Source organism: Tachyglossus aculeatus, chromosome 15, assembly GCF_015852505.1.
Source record: "Tachyglossus aculeatus isolate mTacAcu1 chromosome 15, mTacAcu1.pri, whole genome shotgun sequence".
Lineage (NCBI taxonomy): Eukaryota > Metazoa > Chordata > Mammalia > Monotremata > Tachyglossidae > Tachyglossus > Tachyglossus aculeatus.
Genome location: NC_052080.1, coordinates 17,240,025 through 17,258,952, shown reverse-complemented (window position 1 = coordinate 17,258,952; position 18,928 = coordinate 17,240,025). Strand labels below are relative to the sequence as shown.

General features: G+C 47.2%; 2 protein-coding genes across 2 annotated transcripts in view; one reads left to right on the top strand and one right to left on the bottom strand.

Annotated features, from left to right (window-relative positions):
* TBCD (tubulin folding cofactor D) overlaps positions 1–18,928 on the top strand; it is a 211,256-nt gene that overhangs the window by 50,976 nt on the left and 141,352 nt on the right. Inside the window, exon 13 of the mRNA XM_038757410.1 lies at positions 11,180–11,274. Within this exon, the coding sequence (XP_038613338.1) occupies positions 11,180–11,274 (95 nt within the window). The remainder of the gene's footprint in view (positions 1–11,179; positions 11,275–18,928) is intronic.
* ZNF750 (zinc finger protein 750) lies at positions 14,916–18,766 on the bottom strand. Its single transcript, XM_038757409.1, is given in 3 exon segments — positions 14,916–16,125; positions 16,127–16,472; positions 17,138–18,766. Coding segments are annotated over 3 exon segments (2,334 nt in total). The 5' UTR covers positions 18,739–18,766; the 3' UTR covers positions 14,916–15,738.

Below are 18,928 nucleotides of genomic sequence, written 5' to 3'. Positions count from 1 at the left end.
TGCTTAGTATAGTGTTCTGCATTTAGTAAGCACTAAATAAATATGATTGACTGAAAATGTGAGCATTTCCCACTGGAGAGTAATTTTTTAGTGTGAGAATTGGCCTGAAAACAGAATTTTAAAGGATAAGAATGATAATAATTGTGGTATTAAGCATTTACTTAATCTGGTGGGCTAGATGCAAGATAATCAGGTCGAACACAGTCCCTGTCCCACATGGAGCTTGAAGTAATGAAGATGGGGAGCAGGTTTTGAATGTCAATCAATCAATTGTATTGAGTCCGTAGATGTGCAGAGAACAGTACTAAGTTCTTGGAAGAGTACAATAAAAAAGGATTAGCGGATGTGGTCCTTGCCCATAACGAGCTTGTAGTCTAGAGGGGGAAACAGACATTAATAAGAATAAATAAGTGATCTGTAATTTATAATTTAGAGTTATGTACAGAAGCGCTGTAGAGTTGGGTGAAAATCAGATGCCCAAAGGTCACAGTTTGGAATGTGTAGGTGATGAAGAAGGGAGAGCAAGTTGGGGAAAAGAGGGTTTAATTGGCGAAGGCCTCATTGAGGAGATGTGACCTTAATAATGCTTCGAAGGTGGGGAGAGTGATGGTCTGGCAGATATGGAGAGGGAGGGAATTCCAGGCCAGGGGAAGGCAGTAGGAAAGGGGCCGGTGGTGAGATAGATAGATGCGATCAGGGCACAGCAGTGGGTAAGCTGGCGCTAGAGGAGCTGAGTGTGCAGACTGGGCTGGAGTGGGAGATTAGTGAGGCGAAGTAGGTATCCATTTTTCAGATGAGGAAACAGAGGCATCAGGAAGTTGAGGCTTGCCCAAGGCTACACAGCAGCCGAGTAGTGGAGCTCGAATTAGAATCCACATCCTTTGACTCCCAGGCTCCTGTTCTTTTCACTAGGCCACCCCGATGGGGCTACTGTTGGGCTGAAATAAGGCTAATTTTCTCTAAGGAAACAATGCCCCAGGTTAGAGCATCCACTTTTTGATTAAGATTGGGTTTTCCTATGTAAACTCGGAATGTCTTATTAGAAATGTGGTGATAGGGTAAGTATAGCAATTTAAGATTATAGAACAGACTGCAAAAGTTGCCTACAGATCTCTATGGCGTTTGATCTGAAATTGGAAGAATACCCCTGGGGGCTTTCCTGCCATTGGGAGTGGTTTTTGAGTAGAACCCATTCAAAAGGGATGTAAAGCAATACATGAGAAATAATTTCAGGTAGCATGAAGATGAAAGGAACCACTGGGGAAGTCAACTGAACATTCTAATAGTCTGCAAATTCATTCAGTTGTATTTATTGAGTGCTTACTGTGTGCAGAGCACTGTACTGAGCACTTGGGAGAGTACAGTATAATGATAAACAGACACATTCCCTGCTCACAGCAAGCTTACAGTCTAGAGGGGGAGACAGGCATTAATATAAGTAAATCAGAATGACATAAACATTCAAGAAAACGTTCCCCAAATTAAAATCCCAAGGTCAATGAAATAGGACTGTGAAGGAGCCTCATAGAAGTTTCTTCAAGAAGCTGAAGAGGAAGGGAGCTGAAATATATTTTTTTTATCCATGTGAAATCAGTAGGGCTTGTCCCTAGCCATAGCTCTGCCTGCCAGAAATAGCCGATTGTAACCACTAACGTAATTCACCCTCCTCAGTCAATAAATTTCCTTTCCCGATGAAGTCACCCCAAGCAGAACAAGGTAAAATTCCAGGGTTTGCACTGATCTTCTCTAAAGCCCACTGCCTCTAGGATGGCTGAATCCCAGCTCACTCCACCCAGCTGCCAAAGGGACTTTAGCAACAGCAGCCTGGTTTCTAAATGGTCTTGTCCTCATTCAGACTGGGGCTGGGGAAGCAAGTGTCATTAAGTCGCTCTTTCTGTCTGGCCATCCGAGAGGAGCAGATCTGGGGAGTCTGAAACAGGGGGGCAGGTCTCTGGGCTAAGAGAGTAGACCTCCGTAATGATAAGTGAGATATGTGTCTCTGGAGTTGGTTCTACAAGTAGTGTGGTTTCTGATTTCTGCTTGGAGCCAAACTTCCGTTCATTGGAAAAACTGAAGCTCCCAAGCCCAGAAGCTTGTGGTTCAGTTAAGAAGAAGGATTGTGGTATTTGTTAAGCATTTACTTTGTTCCAGTACTGGGGTAGATACAAGTTAATCAGGTCAGACAGAGTTCCTGTCCCACATGGGGCTTTGGTCTAAGAGGGAGGGAGAACAGAGATTGAATCCCCATTTTATAGATGAGGAAATTGAGACTCAGAGAAGTTGAGTCTCAACTTCTCGAGGTCATGTAGCATTATTTTGGAAGCTCAGAAGCAGAGACCAAGCCTTCTGCTTTTATTCTTTTACATTCTCCACTGGCTAGTACAGAGCTCTGAACCCAGTGGGCTGCAATTGAGTAGCGATTTATTACAGTGTGTTGCAAAAAGTAGATGCCCAATATAGTGTTCTATCCACAGGAGGCACCCAGCATAGTGCCGTGCTCACAGTAAGTGCTCAATAAATGCAATCGATTTATTGATTCGGTCTGACTGCAGTTTGTGTATGCCTACCTTCCCCCTTATTTTGGAAGCTCAGGAGCTGGGACTATACCTTCTGCTTTAATTATTTTAGGTAGAGGTAGTATCACAGTCCATTACATTGTCATGCATAAAGCAGGTGCTCAGTATAGTGGTCTACCCACAGGAGGCAGCCAGTATAGTGCGGACCACACAGTCTTAGGCTTCCAGGACAGTGCTCTGCTCATTGTAGGCATCAAAAAATAGCAATGATGATGATTTTGTTGTACCCCACGAAGACCATGAATGGTGTTCTGTTTTCTTCTTTTTTTTTGGTGCCCAGCACTGGGGTAGATAGGAGGTAATCGGTTTAGATACAATCCCTGTCCCACATGGGGCTCACAGTCTAAGTTGGAGGGAGGAGAATTGAATTCTCATTTTCCACGTTATCTTGAGGTCTGTCTTCATCCTGGAATTAATAGGCACAGTCCTTTCCCTCAAAGAACTTCCAGTCTAGCAGGAGAGCAGGCACTAAAATAAATTGCAAGCATGTGCTGAGGGATGAGGGGTGGGGTTAGCATGTCTGACAGGAACCAGACGTGAGGCTGTGGGATTTGGGTATCCTTTAAGTCACTTGGCTCTTTTTTGCACATACTTTTCTTTCTTAAATGGTATTTAAGCACTTACCAGGTACCAGGAGGTGCTGTACTAAGCTCTGGGATGGATACAGATCCCGCCTCTGCTACTTGTCAGCTGTGTGACTTTGGGCAAGTCACTTAACTTTTCTGTGCCTCAGTTACCTAATCTGCAAAATGGGGATGAAGACTGTGAGCTCCAAGCGGGACAACCTGATTACCTTGTATCTACCCCAGCGCTTAGAACAGTGCTTGGTAAGCGCTTAACAAACACCAACATTACTATTATTATTATACAAGGTAATCAGGTCGGACAGTTAGGGTTCACAGTCTTATTCCCCATTTTCCAGATGAGGTAAATGAGGCCCAGAGAAGCAAAGGGACTCATCCAAGGTTACACAACAGAAGAAGTGGCGGAGCCGGGAATGGAAGCCAGGTCTTCTGACTTGCAGGGTCTTTTCACTTGGCTGCCACTGTTTCTTGCAAAGCTTGATTCTACCCCAAAACCTGTGGAGCAAAGGGAACAGCTCCCCCACTTCCCCCGCCAATACGTGCCCTGTGAGGGCAGTGGCTTCCTCAGTTGGCTTTTTCCCCAGGTGGGAGGGAGGGGCAGGAAAGAATGTGAAGTCAGGAGCTGGCTTGGCTTCAGGCTGTCTGATGCCTTACCCAGGGGGTAGTGTTTCCTGGGGGAGTTCTGCCTTCACCAAACTGAATATATGAGGAAGTAGGGGGAAAAAAATCTTCCATCATACCAACTACCGATCAATAGAAAGTGACTTTCTGGAGTCTCACTTTGAGGGTTGCAGGAGATAGAGGGGGAGGACGTGGATTTCCGTGTTCCACTTTAGAAAAGAACACAATACGATACTCTTAAAGTTGTCATGGGCATTGTGACGCGTCTACCAACTCTCTTCATTCATTCAGGTGTATTTATTGAGCGCTTACTGTGTGTGGAGCATGGTACTAAGCACTTGGGAGGGTACAGTACAGTAGACAAACACATTCCCTGCCCACTCTGAGTTTACAGTCTAGATTCTAGAGTCTTCAGTCTAGAGTCTCTATTGCATTGTACTCTCCCAAGCGCTTAGTACAGTGCTCTGCACTCAATAAATATGATTGTTGGAATGATTAATGTCAGAGAAGCATGTTCTTCTTTTCAATGTCCAGAATTGTCACTGAGATCCATGAACCATAAAAGACATCATCTTCTTTTTGTATAATGAAATGACTAGGTTATTTTGGAAGGCTATTTTTCACGTTTTAGTTACTAATGTATGACAAACGTTTTATTCTAATACTGTGGCTACTGAATTTTTTTCAAGGTATTTAAGTATTTACTATGTGCCTAGCAGTATACTAAGCACTGGGGTAGGTACAAGCTAATCAGATTGGACGTGGTCCATATCCCACATGCGGCTCCTGGTCTTAATCCTCATTTTCCAGGTGCAGTAACTGAGCTTCAGAGAAGTGAAGTGACTTGCCCAAAGTCACACAGCAAACAAGTGGCGGAGTTAGGATTTGAACCCAGGTCCTTCTGACTCCTAGGCCTGAATATCATCTAGGCCACACTGCTTGTTGTGAGCAGGGAACTTTAACAACTCTGCTACATTGTACTCTTCCAAGCGCTTTGCCCAATTCTCGGCACAAAGTAAGTGCTCAGTAAATGCGATTGATTTGTAAAATGAGGATTATCTGGGAAATGGACTGTGTCCAAGCTGATTAGCTTGTATCTACCCCAGCACTAAGTACAGTGCCTACACATAGTGAGCGCTTAACAAATACCGTATAAAAAATTGACTTTATATCAAGAATATTGCTATGTGAGGAGATAATAATAATGATGGCATTTATAAAGCACTTACTGTGTGCAAAGCACTGTTCTAAGCTCTGGGGAGGTTACAAGGTGCTCAGGTTATCCCACAGGGGGATCACGGTCTTCATCCCCATTTTACAGATGAGGTAACTGAGGCACAGAGATCATTCCAATGGCTTTCCACCTGGACTCTAGGGAATTAATAATCAAATTTAAGACCATGTCTGTTCAGGAACAGTTAGGGATCAGATAGGCTAGTCTGTCAGTCAGTCGTATTTATTGAGCGCTTACTGTACTAAGTGCTAGGGAGAATATGATATAACAATAAACAGCCACATTCCCCACCCACAATGAACTTACAGCCTAGAGAGGGAGGCAGACTTGCAAGTAAGTAAATTATAGATATAACAAATTACAGATATAATAAATAAAATACTGATAGAGTAAATAAATTACAGATATTTGCCAGTAAATCAGTAGCTTCCCAGCTGTTGCAGAGGGCCAGAATCCACTGGAGCATGAGCTCCAGCTAAAGTGGCTCTGGCCCTTTCCCCTCAGGCAGTGGTTCTAGTTGGGGCAGTTGCCCCGGGGGACTCCACACCTCCAAACCTGTCTGGTGTCGGGGGCTGGGGTTTGAGGCCTGAGCCACGGTTGGGGTGTGGGGGGCTGGGAGGTTGGTGGCAGCACACTCTCTCTGGGCCCGCAGGACCCTAGAAGACTCCTCTTTCTTGGGGCGCCACTGCGCTGTCGGGGAGAGGGACTGGGTGACCTCAGCAACTGAGCCCCAAATTGTATGGGGGATGCAGGGTGGGGGCAACAGCAGCACAGGAAACAGCCTCCTGGGCTGGATGGTGGGAGAAGATATTAGGAGAAGTCACCTCCCCTCTGACCTTCTCCAAGCGGGGTCCACGCTGGCCTAGAGGTGCTTGAAATGCCGAATCCTGTGACCTTGGCTCCCGGTGTCCACTAGATCTAATCTCCAAAAGGCGGGGCTGGATTTGGGCCTGCAATAGGCAACGTGGGTGGCCAGGTGGGAGGAGAGCCGGGAGAGGAGGAAAGAGAGTTGATACACCTACCCCCTAACGCCATGTTGTTTTGGCCTGGCGTGGGGGGTCCATTTCAGCCAAAGCTGTTGTCACCTGTGGGAAGACTGTGAATCGTTGTGGGCAGGGAATGTGTCTATCATTCATTCATATTTACTGAGCGCTTCCTGGGTGCAGAGCACAGTACTAAGCCTTGGGAAAGAGAAGCAGCATGGCTCAGTGGAAAGAGGCTGGGCTTGGGAGTCAGAGGTCAAGGGTTCAAATCCTGGCTCTGCCACTTGTCAGCTGTGTGACTTTGGGCAAGTCACTTAACTTCTCTGGGCCTCAGTTACCTCATCTGTAAAACGAGGATCAAGACTGTGAGCCCCACATGGGACAACCTGATCACCTTGTATCCTCCCCAATGCTTAGAACAGTGCTTTGCACATAGTAAGCACTTAACAAATACCAAAATTATTATTAACTATTATTGCAATATAACAATCATCAGTGATGCTCCTTGCCCACATTGAGCTCACAGTCTAGTTGGGGGGAAATAGAAATCACTACAAATAAATGAAATTACAGATATGTAACCTGAGTGTTTTGGGGCAGGAAGGGGGGAAGAGCAAAGAGATAAATAAAATTACAGATATGCACATAAGTGCTTTGGGGCTGCGGGGGCGAGTGCAGAGTCCTCTCCCAAGTGCTTAGTTCAGTGCTTTGCACACATAAGCGCTCAATAAATGCCATTGAATGAATGAATAAGGCATGCACTTGTACTTGGATTTGCTCCCCTTTTTCACCCCTTCCTCCGCCTCACACAGCACTTACATACGTGTCCACAATTTATATTAACGTCCGTCTCCCCCTCTTGTCCATAAACTCCTTGTACGCAAGGACGGCGTCGGGCAATTCTATTGTATTCTACTCTCCCAAGCGCTTAGTACAGTGCTTTGCACCATTTGTACCATTGATTGAGAGGGAAGAGTTCGGGAGTTCCGATCTTGCAAGTGACATCGTGGCTGTGCAGACTGGCAGGGTGAGCTGGAAGAGAGGTAGCCCCTGAACTGCCCCCACTGGCCCCAGGAGCCTGATTGGAGAGAAACCGCTAGGATTCTGGAGGGCCAGGAACAGAATGTGCAGTTAATTATTATTGGCTGTCAGGCGATAGTTGGTCAATCGTATTTATAGAACGCTTACTGTTTGCGGAGCACTGTACTAAGTGCTTGGGAGAGTACAATATAACAGACACAATCCCCACCCACAAAAAGCTTACGGTCTGGAGGGGGAGACAGATGTTAATATAAATAAATGACAGATTTGGACCTAAGTGCTGTGGGGCTGAGAAAGGGGGTGAATAAAGGGAGCAAGTCAGGGCAACACAGAAGGGATTTGAAGGAAAGGAAAAGAGGGTTTAGTCAGGGAAAGCCTCTTGGACATGTGCCTGATGTCTGTCAATCAGTCAATTGTATTTATTGAGTGCATACTGTGTGCAGAGCACTATACTAAGCACTTGGGAGAGTATAATAAAAAAATACACAGACACATTTCCTGAGCACAGTGAGCTGACAGTCTAGCTGGTTCAGCCTAATATGCTGGGTTGGGGGTGGGGTCCTCTGACCTTCCTGGGGCATGGATTTCATTTCCCACAATAATAATAATAATACTGGTATTTATGTAGTGCTTACTATGTGCCAGGCACTGTTCTAAGCGCTGGGGTAGATACAGGGTAATCGGGTGTCCCACATGGAGCTCACAGTCTTAATCCCCATTTTACAGATGAGGTAGCTGAGGCTCAGAGAAGTGGAGTCACTTGCCCAAAGTCACACAGCTGACAAGTGGTGGAGCCAGGATTAGAACCCACAACCTCTGACTCCCAAGCCTGGGCTCTTACCACTAAGCCACGCTGCTTCTCACTGTCAAGCTGTACAGTGAATTGGTGACCCCCCCTTTTTTTAATGATATTTGTTAAGCACTTACTTTATACCAGGCATTGTACTAAGCGCTGGGGTGGATAGAAGCTAATCAGATTGAACACAGTCCCTCTCCCATTTAGAGCTCACAGTCTTAATCCCCATTTTACAGATAACTGAGGCACAAAGAAATGAAGCAACCTGCCCAAGTTCAGACAAGTGGCCAAGCCAGGATTAGAACCCACATCCCACATTAGAACCCACGGGCTGCTGCTCTATCCAGTAGGCCACGCTGCTTCTCCCGCTGCCCATGATGGAGAGACCCCCCCTGCCCAGAGGGGACCAAGGTTCATGTCTTCCAGCACCCTCTCTTTACCTAGCTCACCCCAAAGAATTCTCACCAAAGAGGGGAATTTCCTCCTGGCACCAAATCAGCCACCAGTGGAGAAGTCTCTACCCAGGAGGTGCCTTCCCAAGCTAGAATGGATTTTTCCCAGGGTGGTTTGGCCCAAGGCCATGGGATCTGGAAAGTATAGGAGCATCTTACCTGAATCCTTGTTTTTTTAGGCAGGGATCTGCTTGAATTATCCATTGGCCCAGTAGTAGCATGGTTCTAATGGTTAGAGCATTTGCTATGGGCAGGGAATGTGTCAGCTTATTCTGTTGCATTGTACTGTACCACATGCTTAGTACAGTGCCCTGCACATAGTAAGTGCTCGGTAAATGCCATTGATTGATAGAGCAAACCCTGAGATGCAGAAAGCCCTGTTTTCTAATCTTGACTCTGCCATTTGCCTCCTGTGTGGCCTCGGGCAAGTTACTGAATTTCTTTGTGCTTGTTACCTCATCTGTATGGTGGAGGTGAAGATTATGAGCCCCAGATGGGACAGGGACTGTGTCCAACTTGGTTAGCTTGCATCTACTTCAGCGCTTAGTACAGTGCCTGGTACAGTAAGTGCTTAATAAATACCATAAGAAAAATCTGTTAGAAATGCTGATTCTTGGTTGTTGAAACCATAAAATGGCTTCTTTTTGGTTGGAGGAAATTCTTGTCTTTCAGTGAGTTTTCTTAACCCTGGAATATTTGACATATTGCTTCACTTAAATGTCTGATGAGTTATCTGGGTGGTATGTGTATTATATATGAAGTATATAATATATATTACATGCATTATAATGTCTAATAGTGAGATTCTGTTAAAGACATTTGGGGTGAATCCTTTAAAGGATTCATGGATATATACATGCTTTTTTAATTAAAAGGAAAATAAACTCTTGTGGGAATTTGATCATGAAAAAATGAACACTTCTATTCCCACTTCCTATTACGTATAATAATAATAATATTTGTGGTATTATGTGCTTACTATGTGCCAGGCCTAGGGATAGATACAAGACAATGGGGTCCACATAGGAGGGAAAACAGGTATTGAATCCCCATTTTGCTGATGAGGGAGCTGAGGCACAGAGAAATTAAAACAGCAGGCAACAGGCCGAGCTGGGATTAGAACCTGGGTCCTCTGACTCGCAGGCCTCTTCTCTTTTCAGTACGGAAGAGAATTAGATTAGTCTCTGATGCTTCTATATTCATATTCACCTAATAGTTGGACATGGAATGCCCTTCCTAGCAAGTCCTAGAGTTTTCCATGTCATCTGTATGCATGGGTCTTCATATTTTACAAGGCAATTTATGGAACGGGTAGCCTCGAGAAGGCAGATTTTTTTTTTCCAGTTAGAATCAATCGATGGTTTGTGAGTGCTTACTGTGGGTAAAACACTTTAAGCCAAGCGCATGGGAGAGTACAGTAGAGATCTGCGAGAGATCTAGATTCAGGCAGGCTTCAAGTCAAATGTTGTCGATGATGACGATGGTATTTGTTAAGCTATGTGCCATGCACTGTTCTAAGCGCCGGGATAGAGAAGCAGCGTGGCTCAGTGGAAAGAGCACGGGCTTTGGAGTAAGGGGTCATGGGTTCAAATTCCAGGTCCGCCAATTGTCAGCTGTGTGACTTTGGGCAAGTCACGTAACTTCTCTGTGCCTCAGTTACTTCATCTGTAAAATGGGGATTAAGGCTGTGAGCCCCCTGTGGAACAACCTGATCACCTTGTAACCTCCCCAGCACTTAGAGGAGTGCTTTGCACATAGTAAGCGCTTAATAAATGCCATTATCATCATCATTATTATTATTATACAGGGTTATCAGGTTGTCCCACGTGGGACTCTCAGTCTTAATCCCCATTTTACAGACCAGGTGACTGAGGCACAGAAAAGTGAAGTGACTTGCCCAGAGTCACACAGTTGATAAGTGGCAGAGCCAGGAGTAGAACTCAAGGTCTTTGACTTCCAGGCCCGGGCTCTTTCCAGTATGGCTAAGCCACTCTCCCTAGTCCATGTGGTTAGAAACCAGGAATTTAGAGTGCTATTGTTGCTGCGATTACCCGAGAAAAGTTTTTAGCGCGAATCTAACCCCTCAATCTCCCTGATCTCGAATTTATCCATCCTATTCACCCTCCCTTTTGGGTAATCCATTCACTTGGGGGTGTATCCCTTAAGTGCTCTTCTACTCACCCCACCCCCAGCCCCTGGTACTTACAAACATAGCCTTGTGCTGTACCACTTCCCTTAATCTGCGATTTGCGTTAGTGTCTGTATCCCCCACTAGGTTGAAGGCAGGGATCATATCTTCCAACCGATATTGTACCTCCTATCTTACTTCCCTGATTTCCTGCTACAACTCAGTCTGTGCACTTTGCTCCTCTAAGCCAGCCTACTCACCGTACTTTGATCTCATCTGTCTCGACACTGACCCCTCACCCATGTCCTGCCACTGGCCTGGAACATCCTCCCACTTCATAGCTGACAGATGATCACTCTCCCCACCTTCAAAGCCTTATTAAAAGCTCATCTCCAAGTGGCTTTCCATTTATTTATTTGTATTCATGTCTAACCCCCCCCCACCCCCGGCCAGACTTTAAGGTGATTGTGGGCAGGGAATCTGTCTACCGACTCCGGTTTTTTAAAATGGTATTTAAGTGCTTTCTATGTGCCTGGAAACTGTACTAAGCTCTGGGGTAGATTCAAGCTAATCAGGTTGGACACGGTTCGTGCCCCACATAAGGCTCCCCATTTTACAAAGTGTTACTTGTGCATACAGTAAGCTTTCAATAAATACGATTGATCACTCTCCCAAGCGCTTAGTACAAAACTCTGCACGCAGTTAGCACTCGAGAGACACCACTGATGGATTGATTGGTGGATTGACTTTCTGCACGTTGTTAGTTTTCAGGAAACAGACAACGCATGGCACGGTGGATGCCTGGCTTTAGCCGAACTAGGCCGGCGAGGATTACTTCTGCCCTCTCGACTCTCAGACGGTGAGTACCGCTGCGTTTATCGGTTGATTTGGGCAGCTCAGGAAATTGGGCATGAAATATTCCAGTTCATCTGGCTTTGGACAGGGGTAGCTCTGAAACTGCAGTTGTGAGATTGAGAGTAACCAAATTGGATTGTACCCCGATTAGTTTTCACCTCCGAGCTCTGGGAACCCACAGCTGATCCCAAAGGAGCGGATGGGTGGTGGCATTGTGTTTTAAGCTAGATGTGCCTTGTAGGCAGGTTTTTGAAATGACTCCCTTTAGGTTGAATCCACCAGTCGTATTTATCGAGCACTTTCTGCGTGAAGAGCACTGTACTAAGCGCTTGGCAGAGGGCAGTACAGGAGAGTTGGTAGGCCCGTTCCCTACCCACGGTGAGCTCTAATTCTAGAAGGGGCTACAGCTCTAGACGGATCCCTAATCTTAGGCCCCTTCCAGGGCACAGGTAAATTGCTGTTAGACTTTCAGCTTCTCCCCCTCTAGACCATGAGCTCGTTGAGGGCCGGGAATGTGTCTATCATATTGTCGTATTTTACTCCCCCAAGCCCTCCGAACAGTGCTCTGCGCACAGTAAGCACTCAATAAGTATGACTGAGTGACAGACTGACTTGAAATGTAAAACATGTTCCGTGACCCAGTGAGAGTTGAAACAGTGCGGCAGGAGGAGGAAGGAAAATAGTAGAGGGAAGTTGCCTCAGGACGGAGGAAAATCCTGGGAACGATGGGTTTGAGAGGCTTTTTGCTATGTCACCTAGGACCCTCCCTACTTCCAGTCATCCAGTGATCGATGGTATATATTGAGTACTAACTTCTGCATCATCTATGCACTTGGATCTGGGGCCTCTGGACATTTGATATTCATCCCCACCCACAACCTCACAGCACTTGCAGTGTAGCTCAGTTGAAAGAGCACGGGCTTGGGAATCAGAGGTCATGGGTACTAATCCTGGCTCCGCCACTCTTCTGCTGTGTGACCTTGGGCAAGTCACTTCACTTCTCTGTGCCTCAGTTACCTCATCTGTCAAATGGGAATTAAGACTGTGAGCCCCACATGGGACAACCTGATTACCCTGTATCTACCCCAGTGCTTAGAACAGTGCTTAGCACATAGCAAGCGTTTAACAAATGTCATCATTATTTTCTCTTTAAATTATGCATTATTAACTATTTATATTAGTGTCTGTCTCCCCCTCCAGGCTGTAATCTCATTATGGGCAGAGAATGGGTCTGCTAATTGTGTTGTACTCTCCTGAGCACTTAGTCCAGTGCTTTGCACACAGTAAGCACTCAAATGCCATTGATTATGTGCAGAGCACTGTAGTAAGCGCTCGGGAGAGCACAATACAAATCACCCTGGACAAAGGAAGAGCCATGGGATTTTTAGCAGTAGCTGGCACCAGAGTCTCCGTCTCTCTTCAGTATTTTATCACTGACGTTTGTGGGCTGGAGGTTCCCCATTTAACCTAAGCAGCTCCCAGGCCCGTGCAGTATGTGATATACGGGTCGTATATTGGCCTGCAATCTAGCTGTCAGGAGCTTCACATTTGGGGAAGTGTGGCCTAGTGGAAAGAGCACAGCCCTGAGAGTCAGAAGGACCTGGGTTCCAATCCCAGCTCTGCCACATCTGTGTGACCTCAGGCAAGTCACTCCACTTCACTGTGCCTCAGTTAGCTCATCTGCAAAATGTGGATTAAAGCTCTGAGCCCCATGTGGGACAAGGACTGTGTCCAACCTGATTATCTTTTACTTATCCCAGTGTTTAATACAGTGCCTGCCCCCTAGTAAGCGCTGAACAAATGTCATTAGAAAAAATGCCAAGGACAATGTTCTGTCTCTAATTCAGGACAGATCCCCACCTGCTGGACCTCATCCGAGCTGCCTTCTATGTAGAACCCACCCAGCACAGAGTAACTGCGTGGCTCCGTGGAAGGAGTGCGGGCTTGGGAGTCAGAGGTCTTGGGTTCTAATCCTGACTCCGCCACTTATCAGCTGTGTGACTTTGGGCAAGTCACTAAACTACTCTGTGCCTCAGTTCCCTCATCTGTAAAACGGGGATTAAGACTGTGAGCCCTCCGTGGGACAACCTGATTACCTTGTATCTCCCCCAGCGATTAGAATAGTGCTTGGCACGTGGCGCTTAACAAATACCAAAATTATTATTATGATTATTATTATTGCTAGACTTATTCAGGTGCCCTGGTTTCTGCAGAAATTCCCTCTTGCACAGCTGACCGCTGCTCTGGCTTTTGAGAAGGGAAACTGAGTCCTTCTCCTTTTTTGAGTTGTTTCAAAATGAGTAGAAATATAGCTCCTAAAATCCTTCTGGGTGGCCCTAAATGGGGACAATAAAAATCATTCGTTGAAAGCGAGACCTAGAAGAGAAGTGGCCAGTCCACTCTGAATTGGAGAGAAGGCAAGGGTCATTTTGATGAGTGGCCAGTGTTGCAACTGGAAAGAGGTGTGGAGGAGGCGACCCGAAAAGTCAGGGTCAGAGAGTTTTCCTCCTGGGGAGAAATGCCTACTCATATGGTAAATAAAAGAATTTAGGATGCAGAGAAATCAGAAAAGTTCAAATATTAGCTGCCAGAGGCCAGTCAAGGGGCTCACTCATTCGCCTGATTCAAAAACGATTGGAAAAAGTGGCCAAGTTGAAACGGGAAGTCCGGTGGTCACATGGATGCCCGTACCATGCTCTCCCTCTTACTTAGACTGTGAGCCCCATGCCAGATGGAGACTGTGTCCAACCCAATTGGCTTGTACCTGCCCCAACTTTTAGAACAGTGTTTGACATATAGTAAGCGCTTGACAAATATCATAAAATAAAAAAACCTGGGGAGACATCCTCATAAGTGGGACATCAAAACTAGGGCCAAGTTCCTTGTGTTGCCTGCCATTTTACTTCAAGATTGGGAAGAAATCGCCCTCCTCCCTCTCAACCCCCAGGGCCTCACATTGCACAATTAATCACAATAGATGCCTTGCCCCATTTCCGGCCACCTAGTCTTCCCCACGATTTGAGCCGGTGGAGGCCGGAAAGGCCGAGTTAGCTCTTCTCAGGTGGTGGTTGTCATGGACTGGGCTGGGTTTGGGGGACACTTGTCGTTCATGAAGATCTGGGACCCTTCTTTGTAATTGACCGTGAATTGTCACATTACCCAGATGGTCTGAGAAAGTGGACTCTATGTAATGAACATTCTTTTCTTTCATGATTAGAAACCATCTTTATGTGTGTCAAGGAAGAGAGAGAGTGTGTGTGTGTGATTTTCAAACTAATGGGGCGTTTTCCACGAACATAGACTGGTGTTAGCCAAAGAAATCAATGGATTTTGTACAAGTTCAAACAGGATGGTGTGTGAATAACAATGGCAAATGCATGGGGCTAAATATTCTAAGCCTTGCCTAGTTGCCAGTCTCAGGAGGGAGTTGAAGAAGAAGTCTCCATTTCCCCCTCTGAATTCATTGTGACTGAGAACAGATTCATTTGTCTCAGCTTTCTGGAGCAGGAAGCTTTTCGAGGTAACAAGTGGCTTTGATCTGTAACCTTGGACTCCTTTAAAGTGCTGTCTCGGTGGCTGGGCTTCTTTTAATCTCAGCCAGCTTTGATTTGGGTAAAAGTTACAAAATCGAATGCAACAAGCGTCTACGCAACGTAATCATTTTATATATCCATAAGTAGAGTACACAACTTTCCTTGAAAAATGAGCAAGTGCAGGCCGACAGGCTGAGGAATTAGAAAACAAGATGGAAGGCACTGCAAAACACTGAAGCATTATAGCGAAAGAAATGTTCCCAATTCACATTGCTAAAATTATGCCATCACCAATGATGCTTTTACCTTGAGAAATAAATTATTTATATAAATATCCTTTTTATATCTGTGGATTGTCTCCAGTAAAACAAATCCCAGTCTTTTCACATTCAGTACAGAAAGAAGCTTTTAAACAAATGTCTATATTTTTTTCCTTCTTTTGCTGATGGTGATTTTTTCCCTCTACACCTAAAGTAAATCATCTGCAAGACATGAACACCTAGTTTTAATAAATTCTGAAATTCAAGTCCACAGTATCTTACAACCACTAGAAACAGTGAATTCTTTCTGAAGCGAACAATGTGGTAGTAAAGGCATATATGTTAATGGCCACCACATGGTTTACACCTAAAACATCCATCTTTACACACTTTCACCAGCTTCTGTTTTGAATGCAAACGCTTTGCACAGCGGAAACAGCTCGTTCTAAAACATCTAGTACAAAATTAGAAGCACCTTTAATATTAACACTTTCTATTTACAACATCAAAGCGAGGGGCCGCTTTCTGGAGTCCCAGAAAGCCACACGAGACAACCGGCCAACCAGAGAGCAAAGGAAGCCAGGTCTGGAGAATTGCCGAGGCCGTGGAAGGTGAGGCCTAGTGGGTAAGCTGACTGGATTTTGCCCTCCTGACAGCTCCCGACAAAGTTCAGCATTAAGACAGCCGCGTTCTCTTTCTTAGAGTAAACACTCTGCCACTGTCATTTGGTTTCCCTTTCTTAGCCCCAGGCTGAGATTTCGCCGCTTCTTTTTGATTCGTCCTTTTGGGGGCTTTTGGTTTAGGGAGACACGGACTCTCCGGAGGGTCTGAGGAACTGACAGGGGGTTCCCCCATCTGAGAGGCGGGGTCCCGACAGTCTGCCTCTTCACTCTCACCTCTCCCCTTGGCGGGGCTGTAGGCGGCCAGCTGGCACAAGGCCACCGCCGCCGTCTGCTTCTGGTCATCGGTGCTGTCCACGATCCTCAGATCATGGGCTTTGGACGGAGGGGCCGGGTGCGAGGGGTCACCACAGTCACCATTCTGCTGGGGGCGGCTTGGGGGGGCGGCAGTGCTCAGCTTCACAGCTCCCGGCCCTGGCCTTTTGATGAGCGGCTGCCTCGGCCTCTCGAGGCGGGCTGTGGAGCGGGTGCTGCAGCCTGGCGGAGTTACAGGAGTCTCTCACCGAGAGGTTGAGGGGCACATCCTGCAGGACCATGAAGTCCCGGCTCTCCAGGGGAGAGGAGCTTTTATACCCCCGGTCCTGGATGGCTCCAGCTCTGGCAGCCGGCTTCTTTGAAAGGTTGAGCGGCGTTATCCCAGGCTCGTCTTCTGTGTTCGAGGAGGAGTCCTCGGGAACATCAGAGGGGCTTCCAGACTCAAGGCACCCACCCTCGTCAGTGACGTTAATGCTAGGAGGGAAAAGCACAGCCTGGTAAATTCCTAGTCCCTTTGGAAGAAGAAAATGAATGGAACTTGATTGGGAACTGGGGTGATTTTCAGGGCATGTCAGACATGGCTCAGCTGGGTAAACAAGTTTCTATTTAGTTATCACTGTGATATTTGTTATGTGCCCAACACTGTGCTAAGCTCTGGGGTAGCTGCAATAGAAGCAGGTCAGATCCAGTCCCTTTTCCACATGGTACTCATTCTAAGGGAGAGGGAAAATGGGGATTGAGCCCCTTCTTCTTAGACCATGAGCCCCTGTCCAACCTGATTAACTTGTATTTACCCCAGTGCTCGACACATAGTAAGCGCTTAACGAATATCAATTAAAAAGTGCCATTGTTATTATCATGCCTCCATTTTACAGATGAGGAAACTGAAACCTAGAGGAGTCAAACAACTTGCCCAAGTTCACACAGCGAGCAAGTGCCGGAACTGGGATTCGAACCCAGATTCCCCTACTCCCGGGCCCCTGCCTTTTCCACTAGCCCCCACTGCTTCTCTTGAAAATAAATGCCATCTGAAAGTGATAAATTGGCCTTTGGGAATGAGCTAAAGTCACTGGAAAGTTCTTTGGGTCTGTCCCACCTCCCCCGAGGAATTGATTGTTACGTCCCAGAGAGGGTCTTACCTTTCAGGAGAGGCCTCTCTACACGGCTGCATCTCTGAGTTTGGGGGCTCCACGCTCCTCCTCAGGGGCGTGAAGACCACGAAGGTTTCTTCAGCCTGAGGCGGCTTTCCAAGGGGGCCGGAAGAGGGTTTACTGGAGAGATCAAAGAGCCCTTCACAAGCGTGGCTCGTCTGAGGGAAGTTGGTGGGGCTGGGTCTTCCTGGAGAGCCCGTGGCCGCAGTCCCTGCCCGCGGGCTCATCTTGGCCCCTTCCCTTTCATTTTGCTCGTCCTTGGCAAGGTCTTTGGCAGGGAGCAGTGGGTTTTCCTTCTCGTAGTCGGCTGGCCTCTTGTGGGAGGCCAAGGGGTGCGGTCTGGACGGGCTGGAAGAAACCGGGTAGAGCAAGGTCGTTTCCTCGAGCAGGTGAGAACTTTGCTCCCTGGTGATACCGGCTACGTGAGGAAGTTTGAGGCTGTAGGAGGAAAAGGCAGTCTCTGTTGGTCTATAAAATCCGTATGGCAATGGGAGATTAGAGTGATACTGCTGGAAAAACCTGTAGTGCTCATACGTGGCTGGGGACGGATTTAAGGTTTTAGGGAGAGGCCCGGGCTGAGGGAGAAAGTGCCTTTGGTCGGGGGCACCGTAAACGGAGAGTAGTGAGTTTTCACACTCCGGCGAGTTCCCTGGAAGCAGATAAGGCGAATAAAGAGTGGCCAGTCCGTGCTCCGTGTAGAAGTGGGGCGGGTATTCTGGGATCATCGGCTGAATGTAAGGGGGGATGGAGCCGAAGCCTTTGGCCGGGGGAATCTTTGGCGGGAACTCTGGAGGGAGAAAAGTCGAGCCGGGTTTCCATGGGTGTCCGGGAGTGTGAAACGCCGACTTGGCGTGAAACGACGAGCTTTTGGAAGCGGAGTTGGACGCCGACAGCATTTCGGACATGTCGTGGCCTTCCGGGCCCTTGAGCCTGTGCTCTCCGACAGGAATAAACGCCGAAGGGCGGACTACCCCTTCCAAGACTGGCTGGATGATGCTGCCGCTGATGGTGCCTTCTGGCCCGGACCCGGGGGGCGGTATTTCCTTTGGAGGGCCAGCCTTCTGCTCAGGGGCCTTCTTGCTCATGTGATTTTGGAATTCCAAGTTCTCTTTGGAGTCCTCTTTGGCAAAGCCCGGGGGAAGCTTGGAATCCAGACTCGACAGTCCGTTGGGGGTCGGCTTGGAAGCGGTTGGCTTGACCAGAGCTTCGATTTGGTTCGTCTGTTTCGGCTCCAAAGAGTTGGACTTGGAGCATTTGGGGCCCCGGTCCTGCTCAGACACCAAGGTGATGGAGTTCTTACAGAGCCCGTACTTCATGTGGTTGAAGAGGTGGGACTTCTCGTTGCACGTGAAGGGACACTGAAAACACTTGTATTTGAAGGGCTTGCCTGGCGGCCGGGGGATGTAGTGAGGTTTCTTCGGTTTGCGTTCCTTGAGGAGACTCATTTTTCTGCCTCGTAACTTACGTCTGGGGAAACGACCTTCTAAGCGGTGTGCTCCGAATCTGCTGCCTCGGGGTCCAGCTTCGGCCGGGTTTGAAGAAAGGAGGGCCTGGCTCTCAAATGGGCTGGAACAGAGAAGCGAATTCATGAGTGCGGGGTACCTCCACCTCAGTCAGGCCCATGCCCACACAAATGCACCACCCGTGCATGGGCACACAACTCCTATCATATGGTCCTAAGACTTGAATAAGTCTCTGGGCCGGGCAGAGTCTTTTGGAATCATCCATAACTTTCACGTTTTTCCTCGCTCCCTCCGAGTTCCGCCGCCTGGTGCCAAG